General features: G+C 36.6%; 3 protein-coding genes across 9 annotated transcripts in view; 2 read left to right on the forward strand and 1 right to left on the reverse strand.

Moving 5' to 3' along the window:
• Positions 1–4,946, forward strand: part of LOC123511220 (carnosine N-methyltransferase-like) — a 14,715-nt gene extending 9,769 nt beyond the window's left edge. For 4 of the 5 annotated variants that reach the window (XM_045266911.1, XM_045266913.1, XM_045266916.1 and 1 more), the window contains one exon: positions 1–2,465. This exon is cut by the window's left edge. The gene's annotated coding sequence lies outside the window, so the exon portion shown is untranslated. Of the gene's footprint in view, positions 2,466–4,808 lie in introns of those variants that run through there. The other variant, XM_045266912.1, reaches the window with a different exon arrangement.
• LOC123511624 lies at positions 4,819–19,547 on the forward strand. Its single transcript, XM_045267655.1, has 11 exons — positions 4,819–4,949; positions 5,071–5,213; positions 5,738–5,961; positions 6,666–6,771; positions 8,965–9,223; positions 9,644–9,713; positions 10,516–10,614; positions 10,871–11,035; positions 15,032–15,176; positions 15,370–15,566; positions 15,986–19,547. The coding sequence occupies exons 1-11, from the start codon at positions 4,819–4,821 to the stop codon at positions 16,208–16,210; spliced, it is 1,764 nt and encodes a 587-aa protein (XP_045123590.1). The 3' UTR covers positions 16,211–19,547.
• Positions 18,168–20,913, reverse strand: part of LOC123511218 — a 27,550-nt gene continuing 24,804 nt past the window's right edge. For all 3 annotated transcript variants that reach the window (XM_045266908.1, XM_045266909.1, XM_045266910.1), the window contains one exon: positions 18,168–20,764. In XM_045266908.1, the coding sequence (XP_045122843.1) occupies positions 20,639–20,764 (126 nt within the window). In that variant the 3' untranslated portion in view covers positions 18,168–20,638. The remainder of the gene's footprint in view (positions 20,765–20,913) is intronic.

Here is a 20,913-nt window from a genome sequence, read left to right on the forward strand (position 1 = left end):
CCTCTTCATTGAATGATAATAATCCTCTTATTCTCCTCTCATCCCTTTCTCAAAAAACTTGTCTATCTTATAATTATTCTCATAGTCATAATACTCGTAGTCATCTCAGTCTTCACCTTTATTACCATTTTGCCAAATCATGTTAAGCTGACATACTTTGCCTCTGTTACAACTCCACATTTCATCACATTAATTTAGTGTGCATGACATCTTTGCTTCATTACTTTTATCATCCATTCTTTGCATGCCACATATATTTCATAAGTGAGAAATTTCACTGAGTACCTCTGCCCTTCATTCCATATTTTAAATCACTTGTATGATAATATGTTTGTTCTATTATGCAAACATTTTTTCTTATGCTTCACAGTTTACTACCTTTTCTTTCATTGTGCATCCTTGAAATCTTAGCGCTTTTCTTACCTCTTTTTCTAATCTTTCTCATCTAATCATTCATGCCATCCTACCTGTATGTAATAGGATCAAGACATTTCATAAATTCTTGGACCTCCTCCATTTCTTTTATTCTTTCTTTAATTACATACTATGTTCATTCATATTTCTCCAAATTAACAAATGTATGTTATGCTAATTGGAAGATCTTGTGCAATACTTCCAATATCTATGTAAATATTCATTCAACTCATCTTCCATAAGTGGCATATTCTTATAATTAATTCCTTTTTATTCTCTTGTGCAACTTTGTGATACTTCAGGCTTTGTTTTTTCTTTTTATCTTTCCTTTCATCCTTAACGTCCTCATTGCTGTGATTGAAAAAGCATGTTGCCAATCACCCATACGTCCACACAGTGAATCACTGGGCATGCCAGTATTACTTGTACAAGACTCAGGGGGGTAGTCTTTCTCACTCTGTATCACTGACAGAGTGACCTAACCCTCATCTAGTTCTCTATTTTGCCTCCATAGCTCCACTCACCTTTCTTGAGCATCATCTGAAGAAAGACTGATAGCTGTTCTCTCTCTTCTTTAGTTACTAGACTGTGGTGGCAGCTATTCTTTTCTTGGAGAGCCATTTGAAATAAAAGGGAAAAAATAATAGCTCTCTCTTCCTGAGTTGCTAGACTGGACACAGCTGCCAGCCAATCTTCTTTTGCTTATGACACTTTCATCTTTTCTGTATGTCAAAGATTATTTTCCTGGTCAGATGAGAAGATAGTGAAAATGATTATATATTTATGACTGATGATGAACTTTATGGTGATTCCTCATGCTGACTCCTGAGAGAGTTGATGGATTTTTCACCCATGACTTCCTAGCAATATGGTGAGTGTTTCTGTGGTCACCTGAGCACCAGACTGTATTTGTTTTAAAGCTACTGATGGTCATTGTGCCCTTATTGTTAGCTGCACTTTACTGAAAGTTGTAATGTAATGTCACTCAAGGATTAGGAAGTAGTTTTTCTCATCTATCTTGTAAAAGGAGTGTTGCCTGATTACCACACTTTTGCTTTATATAAAGTCCCAGATTTATGTAATTGGTTTTGATATTGCTATTTATGGCTGTAAAGTTAAACACAGTACAAAAAAGGTGTCTGCTTCACTCACCCATCCATTTTTCATTGTTTAATGATGTTATGCTAAAAATAGGCTCTTTTGTTGGTGATTAAGATTGTACTTGCACTGGAAATTATATATTACATATCAGAGCTCCAGTTCCCTTAAGACATAGCATCCACCTTACTATACAATTAAGCGTTTTACTTTTCTTTTCCTTTTTCCTTCTTTATGTTTTGGCACTGTCAACGTCATGTGCTAATGTCACTTATTATGGGTTGTCATGTAATTAGTAGTTATCCCAAGGTGGCTCTTGTTAGCTGACTCTGTGTCACCAATTACTAAGAGATTCTTTGAGAACTGGAAGCTGCCTAGTGAAATTGTCATGCAAGACCCATCCCCTTATCCCATATGTTGTGCTTCAACCAGTTAGATGGATAAACTTTGCCTGAAGCTCTTTATTTACATTGTATGCTTGTAAATTATAATGATTGGTATTTACCAAGTAGAAAGGGTAGTACTTTGTTAAACTGTCCATATTTCAGATAATTAAGTTGTACTGAGACTACTTATGTTTTCATATATGTTATTTTGGTTACTCATGTACTTAAAAACAAGAACAACTTTATAGGTTTGCAATATTTGGAGAAGAGGGGATGGATTCTCTTGTCATAAATATAGATGTGTTCAAGAATTCTTATCCCATTTTGAGATGGAAGAACAGTCCTTGGGTCCAAAATAGTATTGTTACTGGACTGTTTCTTCCCAATCATCGATTTTTGTTTAGATTTACTGTACTGATGTTAATCTAGTCCCTTAAGATTTACTGAAGTTGAATTTTCGTTGCTGTTTTCTTTAGCAGTGGCATCAGAGCTACTGTTGCAAGCAAAAACAACAATTTCCAATGTTTGAATTTAGGAAAGAATTTAATAAAGATAGCTAATGACTCATTCATTCATTGATTAATACCTGAGAATGTACTGTAATATTTGCCGATTGGGTGCTTTATTTGATAGATGTGGAAATCTATTAACCGCATGATTATGTTCCTAGAAACCAATGTATCACAACCTATTCACCACTTCAAAATTTCTCTTGTATCATCAGATGCCAGACTTTTCACTGACTTATCACCATGTTGTTTACAAATGTTTTTGGCCTATAGTAGAAAAAGTGGAACATTGAGATGTGCAAATAAGTTATAACTGTCCAATCTTCAGCCAGCAGTACTACATTTATATGTATCAGATAATGCTGCTGCTGATATTATGGCAAGTCATGAAAATTCATACTTTTTTAAATGTGTTGAAAAGTTGCAAGATATAGTAAGCTATAAATGTGTGTGAAAGGTAAGTGTATGTATTAAATATGAATTTAGATGGTTTGTAAAGATGGTTGATTATGGAAGCTAACTTTGCATGAAATATTGTGTTCTTTTCTTCTTTTGTGCCAGTACATGTATGGAAGAAGGCCAGCTCCTGTGATGAATGGAAGAAGAGAAAAAAATCAGCTAAGCATGATAATGTAAAAAAAAATTTACCAAATGTATATGAACAAAATGTGAATGTTTGTATAAGAATATTATCTATTCACTTGATCTCTACATTTTTGACATTGCTAAGTTATCTTTCTGTCTCTATTGAATGTGTTTGAAAGAAGTCACCAAGAAGATTGAGAGGATAGCTCTTTGTGAGCTGCTCAGTGATGTGTTCAAAAGTCAAGACTGCAAAAATATAGCATTAATATGAGATGAAATGATAAAACAGTTGTGCATGTAAAGGCAAGATGACAGTGTCTTGTAGAGCATGAAAATTAAGATTATGATTTGAGATTTAGATTGGAAGATATGTAGATTGAGAGAGGAAGAAAATTGGTTATCACAGATAAGTAGCGATAACATTCACTGGTTTTACAACTCAGATTAGATACTCTGAAGGTGTGAGTATCAGTTCATAAGTGTTTAGTGTAGAGCTACGAAAAAATTTTGCTTGTTCTGGAACATCCTGTGTAAGTTTTTTGTCCAATAACTTGGGTAGATTGAGCATTGAATCAAATGCTGCTGAGGAAGTTTATGCTGTGAGACAAGATGGGTTATATGTTATACAGGATTTGAGCAACTCTCTTTCCATATTTACTTTTCATCTTTTTGTTGAGGCTCAGGTCATGAACATTCTTTTCATATACAATCTTGCCATCTAACTCATTCCTAGTATTAATACTTCAACTTGGGAAGCTAAAAATTTGATAGTCTTTATTTTCTCTGTGTATCCATGACTTGTTCTTCAGTAATCTAGATTAAAGGCCTTGTCTGCTTATAGATTCTAATGACAATATTATTTTATCCATTATAGTGAAATCATTTTAAGGATAACCAGTCTTCTTCATATGACATTCATGAATGGTAACCAAATCACATCTCCATATGCAAGCCAGTATCATATCATAGACTATCAGTTCTCTAGTTATTTCCTTATCCACATAATTGAAGGCTACTCATACTTATCAGCAAGTTGTATCATTCCAGTGATGACATGGTAAATCATCGTTCTAAGTATATGGTGTCTTGAATCATAACTTTTTATGGTGTGTTCCTCGGACATTTTCATTTCTGCATCATTTGTCTTATATTTCTGCATTGTGTGTGTGTTTCTCTCTCTCTCTCTCTCTCTCTCTCTCTCTCTCTCTCTCTCTCTCTCTCTCTCTCTCTTTCTCATTCATACATTCAGCATTTTCCCAAACATGTGGCGTGAGTGAAATAGACAGTATGCAGAGTTCATAAGATTGGCTTATGTGCAATTTATTATTTTTTTTCATATTTTATTCAGAATTTGCAAGATAACAGAAAAGGAAAGTTGAAAGAAAGAATATAACCACATCAAATGCAGTGTATTCTTTTCTATTTCAATGATTCAAAGTACTCTTTATGTTTGTGATTTTTTTCTTCTTAGCCATCTCATGATTAAAGGATGGTGAGCTTTTACCTCTAAAATATAGAATGGAAAAGAAATATTACTTGGAGAATGGCATGGCATGCTTATTAAAAGCATTATTTATTTAACAAATTTAATTTTTCAACTATCATCTCAACCATTAAAAATTTATTAGCTTGATGGATGTGACCATCATATATTACTTTTAGCTCTTAGAAATCCTTTCCATTGACTGAAGCATAAAAAATTGTTTATTCTATTTAACTATTACTTTTGCTTTTCCTTTCTTTTCTTTTCATATGTTTATTTTTGATGCATGATCTAATCCTTTTTCTGCATGCCCTTCACTTTGTTTCCTGGCAGATAATGAGAGATGAAGGATTGGGGCATAGTGAGTTGGTGTGCTTGGTGCTTAGGATTTGGCATGGCTGGTCACACACATCCACACCCTCTTGCCTCCACCCATGCCAACCTCCAGATCCGTCGCTCTGTTCATTCCACCAGGTGAGTGGGTGAGTGAATTACAGGAAGGAGAGAGAGTGGGGAGTATTTAATGTGATATAATAGAACAGTGTGAAAAGAGAAAGAGAGAGAATTTCCAAACATTTTATCTTTCTTCACTCAGATGCCAAGATTCGGATGATGACACTGAAAAAGAGGAAGAGGAGGATGAAAAGAAGAGTTATGTTCAAAGCAGCCAGTATAGATCAGCCACCTCTCTCCACCTTCCTGACATTCCCTCCACTGTGGCTGTTCAGGTGCAGCCAAGTAATTAGAATCACTGGTTCAGTCGTGAATTTGTGTTCACAGGCATTTAATAGTGGGAATGGGCTGGTGAGAGAAGCATGTTGAGATTACAGCAGATATCAGGATGGTCACTGATGTAACACACATTTAGCAAAAGAAGGAGGAAAGAGAGGGCTCAAATAGATAATGAAAGAAAGGAGGACATGTCTGCAGCTTGAGGAGAAAAGAAATGGGATCTGATGGAGGATGGAGCATATTGTTAGAGAGACAGAAAACAAGATTGTTGTTTATGGGAGAGATAGGATGTGGACAGGTACAATTTTCATAGAAAGCAGGGATTTGTATGGAAAGAAAACAAATTTAACTGTGGAAGCAACAAGAAAGTGAACATCTTTCAGAGGAGATAGAAGGAGAAAGTACAATGTTATCAGAGAAAAGAAGAGGCTGTGAACTGATAGGTAATAGAATGGTATCATCAGGAGATTGGAGTTGGTTAATTAGTGACATACTATCTAAATGGTATATGGTCTGGCTACTCCTCACAGGTGCTGTTCAAATACACCGTCCAGATCTGCAAGACACATCGCATAATGTTCTAGATCCTGTTGAAAGTTCTCTGAATTTGAATACCTCTGAATTTGAGCCTGTCTCTATCAGGCTCAGCACTCACAGCAACAGTTCTTCCAGTAGGCTAATAGAGGGTCCAAATAAGCTAAACATTTCCTCAACTCAGCACCCCACTACAAGAGTCATCATGGACCCAGCTACTGTGAGTGTGTTGTTAGTGATGGTGGTTATGGTGATATAAAAGGGGAGGAGAAAATGAAGGAAAGGAAAAAGAATGAAAAAGTGAAGAGAGACTAGGGTCCTGTACTCGTTAAAGTAATAAATAGTATATATATATACTGTACTGTAAAATAATTATAAATCAAAATAAAAAGCATCCTTATTTCTTGACATAGCTTTACTTATTTTCTTTTAGATGAGTGAGCACTTTCTTATGAGTAAGAATTCTTAACATTTTATTTACATTGCCTCTTCTAAAGAGCTTGTTTTTTCTTTTGCCATGGGAAAAAGTGATGAAAAAATAATACAGCTCTTTCAGCATTTGCATCATGAATGTTACTACCTTGTGTCATTGAGCAATAAGAATTTAAAGTATGATGGTGTTCTAGCAGAGTTAATGATATTCTTGTATATTTGTGTGTTTCTGATTGTTTATTCATATGTATTCATGGATGTGGTTTTTGCATTTATTCATTTATTTATGAACATCTATAAGATTTTTCATATTTTTCTCAAAACTTTGTATTACTCTTATAGTAAATTGTGAATTTGTTATCTTCTGCATATGGTTAAACTGTTGTTTAGCCTTCATCTTCTTTATGTGTGTTTGTGTATCTTTGTCATAGGCTGTTTTGTGATGTACAAACCATAACATTTTCTTGACTAAGAGTAACATTTTTCATTAAGGTGGAAGGTAACAGGAGAAGACAGCTTAGATTTTTAACTCCTGAAGAGGCTGCCAGACTTCCCCAGCAAACACCATCTCATATTCCTGCTGTCCCAGGCCTTGTAGGTTAGTGAAATTTAATTCTGTCATACTTGAGGTTTCTAAGACCTAAAACTGTGTACAATGGTAAACAAGACTTTATTTTGGGCTTTGAATGTTATTTTATATATGGTTATTGTATGACTCATACTGGTTAGCTCCTCTCTTAACCCGTAAGAGGTCAACCACGTACATGTCTTTGCTTACTATCTGTGGTCAATCACGTACAAGTATGTTCGCCCCTTTCTCGGTTTCCATGCATTTGAAATTCCCTCCAGCTTCAATATTTATGTTCTCTGAAGTGTCTAGCATATATCAGCTCAGTTTCCCGCCATTCTGATATGGGTTTGTCATCCCCCTCCCTGTCGCCTTGCCTTGGCGTGACCAAAAAAAAAAAAAAAAAAAAAAAAAAAAGGAGCGACATTTGGTATTACTGTCATGAATGTGATGTAGCTCTATGCATTGAGCCTTGTTTTGAAGAATATCACACCCTGCTGCAATACTAAAAGCTTAGATACTGAAAGAAAAAATAATAAACAATATTTTGTGGTAAACTGAGCAAATTATTTTTTACATTATATTTACAGTATTTACAAATATTTTTTGTATTTTTCATTTTATAAAACATGGGTTAATTTATGAATATGTAACCATTATACACATGTCTCGTAGGAGAAAAATATTGTTAAAACGATTAAAAAAAAGCCTCATTCAGAAGTTGTACGTCTGGCAGCATCACTGAGCGAGGTAAATTTAAAGCTCCAGCTGGACATTTAAAAATTGCAATTTCGAACTTTAACTCTTATTTTTACTTTTCTATGCCCATTTTTAGTTATATGGAATAAAAAAAGAAAGTGGAATTTTTGGTGACCTGGACGAGTATTCGGAGGTAAATCAGTGCTGACCTCTTACGGGTTAAAACACTAAATACTGCATCTATCCCTTATTCACTGTTAAGTGTAGGTGGAAACAATGATGATTATAATTTTATTTCTTTTAAGGTGGAAATTCGTTAATTTGGTCAAAAAAATTGAAAAATTGGAAACTTGGTACTTGGGTTCGTCTCTGGAGAGGGAAGCCATGGCCGAAGTTGCCAGGCACATAACGCACTGCTTACCTGGTAATGGCGGGTTTAAAGGGCCGGCCCTTTCAATACCCAAGCGTGCATACGCCCCTTTTTCTTCTAGTCTTTGTTTTGCTTGTATTTATTATTTTTTTTGAGATGTTTTATTTATTTTTGCGTGATGTACGATAGTTTAGTATCAGGCAGTGAGGGTGAGGAAGACGCTACTCCCTCAGTACCAATCGATACAGCCTTAGGGAGTGCGCGTGCGTGCAGCCTACCTGTTGATCGTATTTTACACGTGTTGGGTTCCCAAATTGTGACAATGCCACGTGTAAGGCCATGATGTAACATGGCCTGAAACTATCTAAACAGCCACTACCAGCCTCCAAGCAGTTGTCAAGGGATTATGTAAGTACATATCTGAGTTTGGTACATATTGGAGTGAGTTATTTTTTTTTTTTTTTTTTATACCATGTGGGCTTTTCACGGGAATTTATGGGCTAAAGGGGATACTTTTTAGGGTACCTCCTATCTTAAAGCCCACCTGCTAGGAAACCGTTGCCCCGAGTGAGGAAGCGAGTTATGTGGGGGTTTTGAAGATGTTCACAGAAAAATGCGTTTTTCTCGACTTTCAGTTTTTCAGCATATACTGTTGAATAACTTTTTCAGTAATTGGTCAATTTCAAAATTTTTGCAGCAAAATGATCAACAACCTCATCTTAACAAATGCCAGCATGATAATGCATGAACTCACTCAAATAAATTTACAACAGGCTTATAAACTCAAATTTTTGATGAAAAAAAAGGTAACAATTTGGCGTGTAATGAAATTGTTATAACATAGGTTATGTGTATGCCGATGCTAACATTTATTTGTTGTTATGTATATTATATGTGGTTAAGAGGAAATTGCCACACTGTTATTAGTTTTGATTTTATAATGGTATTTTGAATTATTTTCTTATCGCCGAAAAAATATTTATTGCAAAAAAACTACGCCACATTTGTGTACCAAATTAACACTGAAGACGTAAACCATAAACGTACACCTTGTGTATAAATATTATTGAATTCGGTGAAAAAATAGCAATGGGAGAGCCAAAAAACCGATATTGATATCGAGTCATCGAATTACCACCTTAATCAATTGACAGAATATTCTCCAAGGACCAGAAAGAGTTGGACATGGAGTGGTGCCAGTTATCTTCGATCCTTGTGGGGACTTGAAGAACCAGTAAACTATGCAGGTCAATACACACCCCGAGGTTCCTCAAAACCTGTCAAGCTGCGTAGTCCTAACACACTAAAAGCTATTTCCAGTTACCATGGCCATGCTGATACCAGAGACAGCCCTGTGTGGTACTCATTTGGTAAGCTGGAGCTAGCTGTCAGATACTGCCACAGCTCTAAAATGTGAGTTATTGTTCTAGTTTCCTGGCATGTTTTTTTTGTATGTGTGTATGTGTGTGTATGTACTAGTATCTACTACCACTGCTACATGAATTGTTCTGCATCTGAATGGCATATGAATCCAGAACGGATTTTTCTTTTACATAGATGATTCACTTTGGCTTGTTTTTATGACGTTTAGAAATAAATGGATTATTACTTACGGATTTTGAGAATAGATTGTGCAGAAACACTTTGCTGGGGATTCACTCATTTCACTCGTTGCTGCCATGCATGTGCTGTGTCTCCTGCATGGTGTTACAACTTACATTATGGGGTCTTGTGTGTGTAATAAAAATAATATTATTTTTAAATTGAAATGTTGTTGCCAATGCTGCTACATGTAAGTCACAAAATAATGATATTAATGATTGTTCTCCACAGGCTAGATGTAAAGATGATGAAGGTGACTCATCTTCCTCCAGGAAGAGAACACATCAACTTTGATTTCCAGGTGAGCTTTGAAAAGTCATCTGGTGAAATAGGTGTTCAGTCACTTTTGCATATTTATAGTAAGGCTATGTTATATGAATCACCAGTATTTAAGAAACCAATGATGGGCAAATTATTTTGAGAATATTTTTCTGTACAAATCTGAGCATATTGGAATCCAGAAGTTAAATATATTAAGAGTATAGTGCAAGTCTGTGGGATGGCTGTGCCCTCTTAGTGTTGGCATGGCATGAACAAGACACTGCACATTCATTAATGCCAAAAACTCTAAGTAAGAAATCAGAAAGGATTACTGGGCATAGACATGATACATACTTTCTTAAAAGTTTTGTTGTGAGTTACTGGTGTTATCAGCAAATTTATGCACTAGTGTAAAATCAAAGGATATGATGTATATATGTATTCAAAATGGTTGACAGTCCTGTAACTTGTTGGTAAATTATTTGTTCTTGTGACCTGTGTGGTGCAGTAGTAGAATGGAGATTCAAAACCAGCCTGTTGTCTTTTTTACCAGTGTGCAAACTTCTTAGCCAGTCTTCAATGCACCAACATTCTTATTAGAAAAGACTGAAGAAGGTGCTGTGGGGATGAAATTAATCAAGTGGTCATTGGTGATTCTCTCTCTCTCTCTCTCTCTCTCTCTCTCTCTCTCTCTCTCTCTCTCTCTCTCTCTCTCTCTCTCTCTCTCTCTCTCTCTCTCTCTCTCTCTCTCTCTCTCTCTCTCTCTCTCTCTCTCTCTCAAGAGAACAGGTTCAGATGGACCAATCTCTGGCATGCCAATAAAGATTTGTATTGTTTTCCAGGTGAGAGTGATCCCAGGGAAGAAGGCAAAGTGGATGAAACTGGCAACACCAGAAATCAACCATGGAGAAGACAATCACATAGCATCGTGCTCCCTGAAGGTGAAGGCAGAGCTGGGAGTAAAGGATAAAATCATGAGATTGTGTGTGGCCTTTACCAAAGACTATTCTTGTTAACTGTTGTGCCAGTGTAGTCTGAATCAGTTTGTGTATCTCTCTCTCTCTCTCTCTCTCTCTCTCTCTCTCTCTCTCTCTCTCTCTCTCTCTCTCTCTCTCTCTCTCTCTCTCTCTCTCTCTCTCTCTCTCTCTCTCTCTCTCTCTCTCTCTCTCTCTCTCTCTCTCTCTCTCTTTTCAACAGATAAATAAATTATTAGACAAGAGCCTGGTGATATCAGGGTATGTGCCAGACGTTAAGTCACATGCTCATCTGGCTTTGGGACATGGGATCATTCCTAACTTCGGTGCACAGCAACTCATTGACAAATGGCAGACACTTACACTACAGCTGCGCCAAGGGACTCAGGTGTGTGTATGGAGGGGAAGCAGATGTAAACTGGACCAAGGCAGAGGTTGATGAAGATTAGTGTGTGTGTGTGTGTGTGTGTGTGTGTGTGTGTGTGTATATATATATATATATATATATATATATATATATATATATATATATATATATATATATATATATATATATATATATATATATATATATATATATATATATATATATATATATATATATATATATATATATATATATATATATATATAGGTAAATCTATAGAACAGCAACTCCTTACATATTCTTTTCTATTACCCCCCTTCCCCCCGACAAGCTTGGGGGCATTTGGACTTAGACTCCGAGTGACGTCTCTAATTTCAGTGAGGCAATGTGACATAACCGTGTGTGACCCCCAAACAAGACCACAAGGTACGTGTTCTCCATTAACTACTCATCATTTTGTGTTATTATTGCACAGATTAGAGAGGAGGTCCTGTTCTAAAGATTTACGTATATATATATATATATATATATATATATATATATATATATATATATATATATATATATATATATATATATACACACAGTAAGTCCTCGTTATACAGTACATAAGCGTTCCTGAAAACCTTACCACAAATCAAAATTACTGTATACCGAACCCATTATAACATGTAATAATAGATATGTTCTAGCACGTTGAAAGTCCCCCCTACAGACATGAAAATACATGAAAGTAGTCATATAAAATAATGTAAAGTACTGCACAAAAGAAACAAATAGAAAATGTTTTTATTTACCTTTCACTCGCCATGTATTCTATCAGATGATGTCCCTCCCAAGGCTAAGGGACAGTAGGGATTTCAGCCCTTATTCATCTTCTGCTGAGTGGGCAGATGAGGCTCTGCTCTGCAGATCTGTTGCTTTCTCCCCAGCTTTTCTTATAGCCTCACGATTCTTTAACACCGTCCAGACTGTCGACTGGGCTAGGCCCAAGACGTACCTTCTCCCTGCTCTTTCCTCTTCAGAATATCTAATTTTACCTCCAATGTCAGACTACTTCTCTTTCGCTATGCCTTTTCAACTCCAGCAGTGTCTGCAGAATGTTTTGGGACCATTATTGATGCGGTAAGGCTTTCACTTGTGTTCAGTGGGAAACGCCGGAAGAGACTGATTGTTGTGGTGGCTGGGCTGCGTGGTGGAGCTATGGTACAGTGTAAACAAAACACGAGTGGATGCCGTATCTGTGAATTTTTCTTACCGTAAATAGAATCGAGGGTAGTAATTACCAAACACCGTAACTGTGAATTTACCGGATAATGAAGTAACCTATAAGGAGGACTTACTGTATAGGCAACTCCCAATTAACAAACGTTCACACAACGAAATTTCGCTACAACGAACGTTTCCCTTTACTACCATCTGCTCGTATATCGAACACCAAACTCGCTTTAACAAAATTTTATCCAGGTAATTTTTTCCAAGTTTGAAAGCCCCGTTGTATCACGCAAGCCAGCAGGCTTTTGAATACACCAGTACCTCTCGTGGACAAAACGCGCACCACTCACTCCCCTACCCTTCCCCACTCTTAGTTCAAAACAAAAACAGAGTCCAGCAGCAGCTTGTCATCTCATGCTCAACATGCCACCAAAACGCCCTGCAACTAGCCCTGCAATGTTGCCTAGCGTTGCTAAGAAGACCAGGAAGTCTCTTACTCTCAAAGTGAAGCTGGATATTATTCACAGACACAAGAGGCGAGAAAACTAATAGCATTGCTCGCCACCATGGCTTGACTCCATCTACTATCTCTGCTATTTTCAAGTCAGCAGACTCTATTAAGAAGGCTGGTGAGAGTGTATCTTCCTTGCAAGCTAAAAGAACCATCTGAACTCATGACTGCAATGGATAAGATGGAAAGCCTTGTGGAAATGTGGTGCATAAGTTTTGTTTGCGGTACAATGATGCGTCGTTTGTTTACATTCCACTGGTTGTCAGCTAGCGTCTTTCCCACTCCACTCTCCTTCCCTTCATAAATTTAAGATTATCAACATTATAAAGTTAATTACATACATACATTAGTGTACATTATAATGACTTAGTCTTAAATTAAACTGCTTAGATGTTTAACTTCATAATTTTTACTTTCATTAAGCTTTTCACTGTATAGTCAACCCTCGGCTATCGCGACTTCGGCTATCGCGTTTTATTGCTATCGCGCACTCATGAAAAGCTGCTAAAATTTCATTATCGCGACCTTAGATGCCTGCTATTGCGCGCCCCGCCATGTCGTCATGGAATATTTGAGCGCTCATTGGCCAAAACCGTCTTCCCGCCAAGATCAATTCGGCTATCGCGTTTTTGGCTATGGCACAGCTATTTTGGCCCCAATTGGGCGCGATAGCTGAGGGTTAAGTGTACTATGATGCACTCTCGCTTTGTTTACTCTGAATGGAAGTTCAAGTCAGGGGTCAAACTTGTTATAATTGGTTCGCTTAACGAAAATTCACACAACAAACAGTTTTTTAGGAATGTAACCCGTTCGTTAAGCGGGGGTTGTCTGTATATATATTCAGGAGGTCCATTCAAAAAGTATTTGACCTTGGTCCATAAAGAAGAGAATTGTGTACATTTCAAAAATTTTATTTAATCACCTTCAAAGCTTCAAAGTACTTCCCAGTGGTGCTGTCACTACTGGTAACATCTCCAGAATACCAAAATTGGAATATTGTAGAGCTCTGCTATAATTTTTCTCACAATTTTCTTTCTTGACTTCCCTTTCAGGGTTGTTTTCAGTTTAAGGAACAGCCAGAAGTCATAAGTTGCCATATATAGAGAGTAGGGAGGGTGCCAAACAAGTGGAGTGTCCAGGTAAGCTTGGATCAGGTGGGCAGAATGATCAGGTGAAGTTGCCAGTTTCGCACTGCCCACATTTCTGGTCGTTTTTGTCACACAGCATCATGAAGGTGTCACTTAACCTCCAGATAATACTCCTTTTTAACTGCTGGTGCATATTCATGATGCACAATACCACTGTAGTAAAAAAAACATGTCAGCATTACCTTCACGTTACTGTGAACCTGTCGTACTCTTTTTGGGTCTTGGTGATGACTTGAAATATTGTTTCCAGGTTGTATCTATACACCCATGTCTCATCACCAGTGATGATGGTCTTCATGAAATCAGAGTGACTGTTAGCACAGTCAAGCAGGTCTTGTGCAATTTCCAGGCGAAGTTGTTTTTACTGTTTCACCAGCAACTTGGGAACGAATTTGCACACACTTGTCGCATGGCCTGATCTTCTGTTAAAATTGTATGAACTGATCTTGTACTTATTCCTACTTCTCCGACAATCTCATTGATGGTTATACAATGGTTGTCCTTCACTATTTAACAAACATTCACAATGAATTCTTTGTTTCTGCTGGTGGATGGCCTGCCAGACTGTGGCTTGCTCTCAAGTGAGGTTTGTCCTTGCTTGAACCTGTTATACCACTATTTTATCTGTGTTATTCCCACGGCTTCCTTGCCAAAGGCTTGCTGAATCTTTTGGATAGTTTGCACTTGTGTGTCACCAAGCTTGTGGCAAACTTGATGCAGTAGCGCTGCTCGATGCATTCCAACATGTTACTTAAGGATGATAATCTAACAAGTGTGTGCTGGATGTCTGCACTCTAGCCTTCACAGGCAGGAACTGGCATGCACTTGAGCCTTTAAAATTTACATCCATGTGCAATAAGGGTGCCATCAACTGCCACAAAAATGAATTGCTGAATGGTAAATTATTTTTCCTTTTATGGACCAAGGTCAGATACTTTTTGAATGGACTTTGTATATATATATATATATATATATATATATATATATATATATATATATATATATATATATATATATATATATATATATATATATATATATATATATATATATATATATATATATATATATATATATATATATATATATATATATATATATATATATATATATATATATATATATATGTATTTCTGTAACCAGGAGCAGGATCATTTGGGCACAGCTCTGGTGGGTCTCTCATGCTGTGAACGTGTTATTGGCTACTACACTTTCATAGTTGAATTATTGCAGCTGAGGAATATAAAGGTACTACGTTTAGGCAGCAAAGCAGTCGCCTCTTTTAAAAGTAAGTTGTTCTGTATGAAGAGAAGAAGGAAAAGTAAGTGAAGAAAAGTAAATAGTAAAGTTTGATTGTATTCAAATTATGTGTTAATTATGAGAAATGCATAATTATAAGAGGCCATATTTGATTGAAGAAAGTAGAAACTGGAAAATGAATTAATTATTGATGTATAATGATATTCCATGGTTGGTCTCAGCAAGGGTGAATGTTAAGGTATGGGCAGTAGTGAAGACAGAAGGATGCAGAGTAAGAGAGGAAGAGCTGAGCTCCACACCGCTTGAACGACCCAAAGACCAAGACAAGCAAGGCTGGGAGGCTGCCTTTAAGAATAACTGCTCCACCACTTTTTCTATATCCAAGGAAAAGGTTACTTCTTCATGTGTCATCTTGGAGGTAAGAGCATTGTTTTTTTATTGAGACCTGTATAACCAGTGGTTAATTCAGAGTGTTTTTAATGATTGTTATTGTACTGAACATTTTGGTATTCATTGATTTTCCTTTCAATGTTTTATGAACTTGTATGTATTTAATACCTTCAGTTATGTGGATAAAAACTTGAATGTTATAGGTGGTTTGAAAATATCAGAACCACAGCTATTTTCTTCCATTGCTTAAAACTCAAGTGTGAATCATATTTAATGTAGGCTGATAGTGGAACCAAATCCCTGCATTAGTAACAACCATAATATATTTGTTATACTTATTTACTTATTTATGTTTATATTCTGTCTCTGTCTGCTTTCCTTTTCCTTTCTCTCAGAATTTCTCTCTCTCTCTCCAAAATTTGAAATAAGGCAATTATCCAAATGCAGATTCATGGCCAAGCTCGGCAGACTGTCACATTCAGTGAGGCTCTACTGGGCAAGGTGATTCTTGGACCTGAGGAACTCTTTGGTGGGGAAGATAATGGCCAACTGGTGCTTGGTGGGGGATCTGTTAGTGTGCCCGGTGATCCACTGGACGCCCGACTCACACACTGGGGTCTCACCATCAGACGCAGGGCAAAGGTAGAGATGTGGCACAGATTGCAGATATGATCATATATGTCATGATGCTTTTACTTTTGTTCAGGTGAGAGCATGAAATGGTGGTTGTTGTCTGCACTTTTATAGAATAGTAATCAACAATTATTATTTTGTGCTCAGATTGGATACTATACATGTTCATTGTTTTGAGACATGATTTCTTTTCATTTTTTTGTATGAGGGAAACCTGGCCAAGGGCAACAAAAACTGTGATTAAGAAAAAGGCCCACTGAGGTGCCAGTTCCCAAACAGGTTTAAGGAAATGTAGTTTCAAGAGGACTCCAAGGATGATAAAGGAGTTTTTTTTTTTTTTCCAATTTTGAATTTTGTTTGAAAAATGTATTTGTAGTTAAATGAATGCAGTTTTGTGTGAAGGAAGAGCATTGTCTTTAAAGAGCAGGCTGTGACTGCCTCTTTGTGTTGTGAGACACAAAGGGAAATGTTCAGCGAGCTCACAGCTGGCTTTGATAAAAAGTTCACGACACGCCCTGAACCAGTACTATTAGACCTTACTGGGAGTAATTATCGTTTCAACAGGTGTCTACTGTGTCCTCCTCCCGTGTTTGACATTGCATACAGAATTCTATTTATGACCTGCTTTGTGACACATACAGTACATTAGCCAAAACAACTCCATGTAAATTTAAAATAGTACTGTGTACAATATCTTTAGAGTAATCTGATGTAACCTGCTACTAATGAGAAAATATTCCTTAAAAGAGAAAAAATGTAAACAAGAAATGGTAGTAGAAAATAGACTTACCTTAGGGGCAGGAATTTGTTTTATGTATAGAAACATAAAGAGAATAAGTAATAATAACACATCTCCATTGTCTTATATGGACTGTCCACTATTTGGGGGTGATTCTTATGTGTATATACAAAGTTGAAACTCTGCATCAGATATGTGTTAAGTATGAAATAAAGGGAATTGTCTTGTAAAATAAATGAAATTGATGTAGTTGTACCTTCATTAAGACTAGAAAAATAAGATATGCACTTTTCCTGAGTTCATAAGATTCACAGAAATGATTAAGGCTTTCTTTGGGTATGCAATATAAACAAACACATTTTCCTCAATAAATGTCCAAGATAATAAAGATATATTCTCCTTAGTCATTAAGATTAGGCAGAATAAGAAGGCACATTTTAATGTGTTTATAAGATGAAATAAGGAGACACATTTGGAAGAATTTATGAGATCCAATAGAACTAAAATACACATTTTCTCTTGTTTTGCTGATAGAAATATATCAGTGATTTAGAAAATATGAAAGAAAACATATGGCATATTGCGTGATTCAAGGGGTGCATGAAAACATGCATATGTAGTCTTATTTTCTCCCTTGTCACCTTGCCCACATCTTCTATTCATGGGAAATAAGAGGTATCTCTGCAACCAAACTGGAAGTTCATCAACCAAGTTGATTTAATGTGTGTATTGACTGGAAATCAGCATTATAAACTTCATGGTATGCATAAAAAGTTGAATGTCTATTATAGTGGTTCTTGTGCCTTGTGTTATAAAAAACAGACACTGGTCCAAGTTGGTGCTGAGCTCACCAGCTGTTCATCCTTCCTTTGGGTCAGTCAGTAAATAGATACCTGAAGAAACCTGAGGAAGGTAAACTGAAGAAAAATGGATGTCCAGTGGTCCTGTGCCTTACGATAATGGATATTACTCACCACAGGCTCAGAGGCCAGTGAGGCCAAGGTGAGCACTGAGGATATGCACACCTGTAGCACATGTCCCATAACTTTACCTTTAATCCTTGAACAAATTCATGTATTAGATAAGCAGCTTTAGTGTTACAGAAATATGTATTTCAACATTAGGATAAGAAATGTGATACTTTGTAGATATTCACTAAATACATTTTACATTAGTCTTTGACTCCTGTAGTCCTAACCCAATCAATAAAGGAATACTTAAGATTTGGTTTGTCCAGGAGGATAGATACCACATGGATTATAACATCATATCTTTAATGATTACAGTTTTGTATACTCATAGCTTTAAAATACACCTGAAGTATATGCACATTCACAATACTAGTTACTCTTTCTAGTCACATATCTTAGTATACATATGAAATTATACACATATGTATATAGCTCTTTTTATCTTGAAAACAAGGATACTCCTGGTGTGACAGAAGCTATTTACATGAAGTGTACAACAGAGGACACTACAATAGTACACAGCTGAATTTTGTTGCTATCTGAAACATCTTCACCAATCCTGACCTGTCATCAGAGAACAATTCCAGGAGTCTAAAGCTGCTGCCTGTGATCGCTCTTTCACAGTCCTCACTCATATAATGGATAAAACATTTGGGATGGAATGAAGAAAAAACAAAAATAAGAAAAGATTATCATCTGCTACACAGTACAGTAAGCACCTGCGATCAGACTAAGATATCTTGTGACAGGGCCCTAAGAAGCCTGTGAAGAGCACCTGTTAATACTGAGGCAGGTGCTTGGCCTACTGCAGGTGATCAGCACAACATAAGCACCATTGCCACAGAACTCCTACCATTACCAGGAGGAAATCACTGCATGGGGAAAGTAGGTAGAGGACTAGAAACAACTCTGGTCATGAGATTGTGGTAAAAGGAATGTGGAAGAAATATTAATAACACAAAAAAGTAATAAAAAAATATACAAGAAAATATATAGTGAGATCCTGACAGCTTGACAGGATAACCACAAAGCTTGTTTTCAGCCAGAATACCAGGACAGAGCCGGCATGGCAGCTTGAGGAATGCGTTGGGCAGAAGTTAACTAATGAATGCCATAAGGAAGACAATTGCCATTACTAATAGAAAAACATCAGTTTTTTGGGACATTCAGACCCCAAAGCAGAACAAGCTGCAGCCATGGATGGTCCTTATGGACAATGCCATCAACTTGAAGAAAAATTTGTTACACAAAGTTGTAAAAGACCACTATAATAGAAGTTTGACATTTATCCGGTGAAGTTTAAACAAGTGAAAAAAAAAAAAAAAATTCACATTTGTTGAAATTTAAATAAAAAAGTTAAAGTGAACATTAGAGTACAATTTTGGCATTTAATCTATTGAAACTGAAAAGAAAAAAAGTTTGAACAGCAGTACAATCTTGACACCTAACTTTGATACATCCAACGAACAAGATTATTGGATCCACGATTTGGAACTTTAGTTATGTACAGAAGATAATGAGTGAAGGTGTGTTCATGAATGTATGAACAACAGCTGTGTTATCTCTTGGGTATGTCTTTAGTGTTGTGCCAAATATCTCTCTCTCTCTCTCTCTCTCTCTCTCTCTCTCTCTCTCTCTCTCTCTCTCTCTCTCTCTCTCTCTCTCTGATAATAATACATAAAAGAATGTATTGGCACTGACAGTCTACCACACTTTGATGTTTAGTTGTTACTGGTGCACATGTGGTACAGCTGTGAATGACAGAACAGCTGATGGTGATGTTGATAGTCAGGAGGGACAGCAGTACCTTGCTATCACAGCCTTCATAAATTATAAATAATTATGGTCTAATATGAAAAAGTTATAGACCATATACTTTCTTTCTATGTACATAAGTTATTCTTTTAAGTAAAAATTAGATAAAACAGTAACAATTCTATAAGCCACTTGAGAGGGTATCTCTCTCCCTCTTTATTTGTAGTAAATATCTTGTAAAAAGTAATTATATCTGGCTCTGTACAGACATTCCTGTTGGCATACCTCTGCAGCAATGCTGGAATGTTAAATGTAATGGTGAAGAAGGAAAGGTTATCCTTCAGATACAACCTGAGTATCAAAAGTAAAATTATGACGAATGATGACCTGCTTGGCAGTGACTGACAGAGTTAGGGACTCAGCTTTCCTTGCCTAAACCACAAAATGCTGAAAAGAGCTAATTACTGATGCATAAGTCATCAATACATATTGCTATTACCATTTTTATGTTTGCCTATGTCATCCTTAATCTGATTTAGTAGACTTACTCTAGGCTTGTTTAAGCATATTATAGGAAGATCTTTCTTTCACAGTATTTTTCACTCAAACCTCAAAGAAAGGAATAACTTTAACAGCCTAAATTGAGAACTTATGTTGAGCTGACATCAAGAATTTCCACATTCACCCACCTCACATATGTGACACAATGTTGGCTGGTGGAGTGTATGAGAACTTGGGTGACAACAGAAGTTAAAAAGATACGGAAAGCTCTAAAGTCACATCATCATAACTACACAATATTTAATTTCCTCTCTTCCCCTGAGAGCACAGACAAAGATGATCAAGGTTGCAGCAAGTGTTTGGGTTTTTACAAACTATATGACTGCCAGTTGAAGTGACTTGAAGCCACGCAATACCTCTCCAGGAGGCTCTTGGAATTATGCACCACAGCCCGCTTTTGATCACTCAGGCATAGCATAGGGATGAAGATTGTCCAGGAATCTACTCCTCAGACTCCTCATCTGGGAACTCAAGAATAGCTCGTCCTGGGATGATACCTCGACCAATCTTGGCTATTGCTTCGTTGGCCTGGTCAGCTGAGAATATGGTGTGGGGGGGAGGCTCAATCTAGAATAGAAGATAGACATGTTGCTGATGAATCAATGATAGACAAAGATCAGTTAAGTTTCATGCCTATTCATTTTCATTACATTCTTTGTTTTCTCTTGCTTTCCCATTTCTTGTTCACAATTAAATCAGATTGTTTCAGGTGGAAT

This window comes from Portunus trituberculatus, chromosome 31 (genome assembly GCF_017591435.1).
Source record: "Portunus trituberculatus isolate SZX2019 chromosome 31, ASM1759143v1, whole genome shotgun sequence".
NCBI classification, from domain to species: domain Eukaryota; kingdom Metazoa; phylum Arthropoda; class Malacostraca; order Decapoda; family Portunidae; genus Portunus; species Portunus trituberculatus.

Excerpts from the sequence above, each read along its gene's own strand:
- LOC123511624 (XM_045267655.1), top strand. The coding sequence starts at position 4,819 with ATGAAGGATTGGGGCATAGTGAGTTGGTGTGCTTGGTGCTTAGGATTT. Across the intron at positions 5,962-6,665 it reads TCATCATGGACCCAGCTACT|GTGGAAGGTAACAGGAGAAG; the intron begins GTGAGTGTGTTG and ends TTTTTCATTAAG. Across the intron at positions 9,714-10,515 it reads ACATCAACTTTGATTTCCAG|GTGAGAGTGATCCCAGGGAA; the intron begins GTGAGCTTTGAA and ends ATTGTTTTCCAG.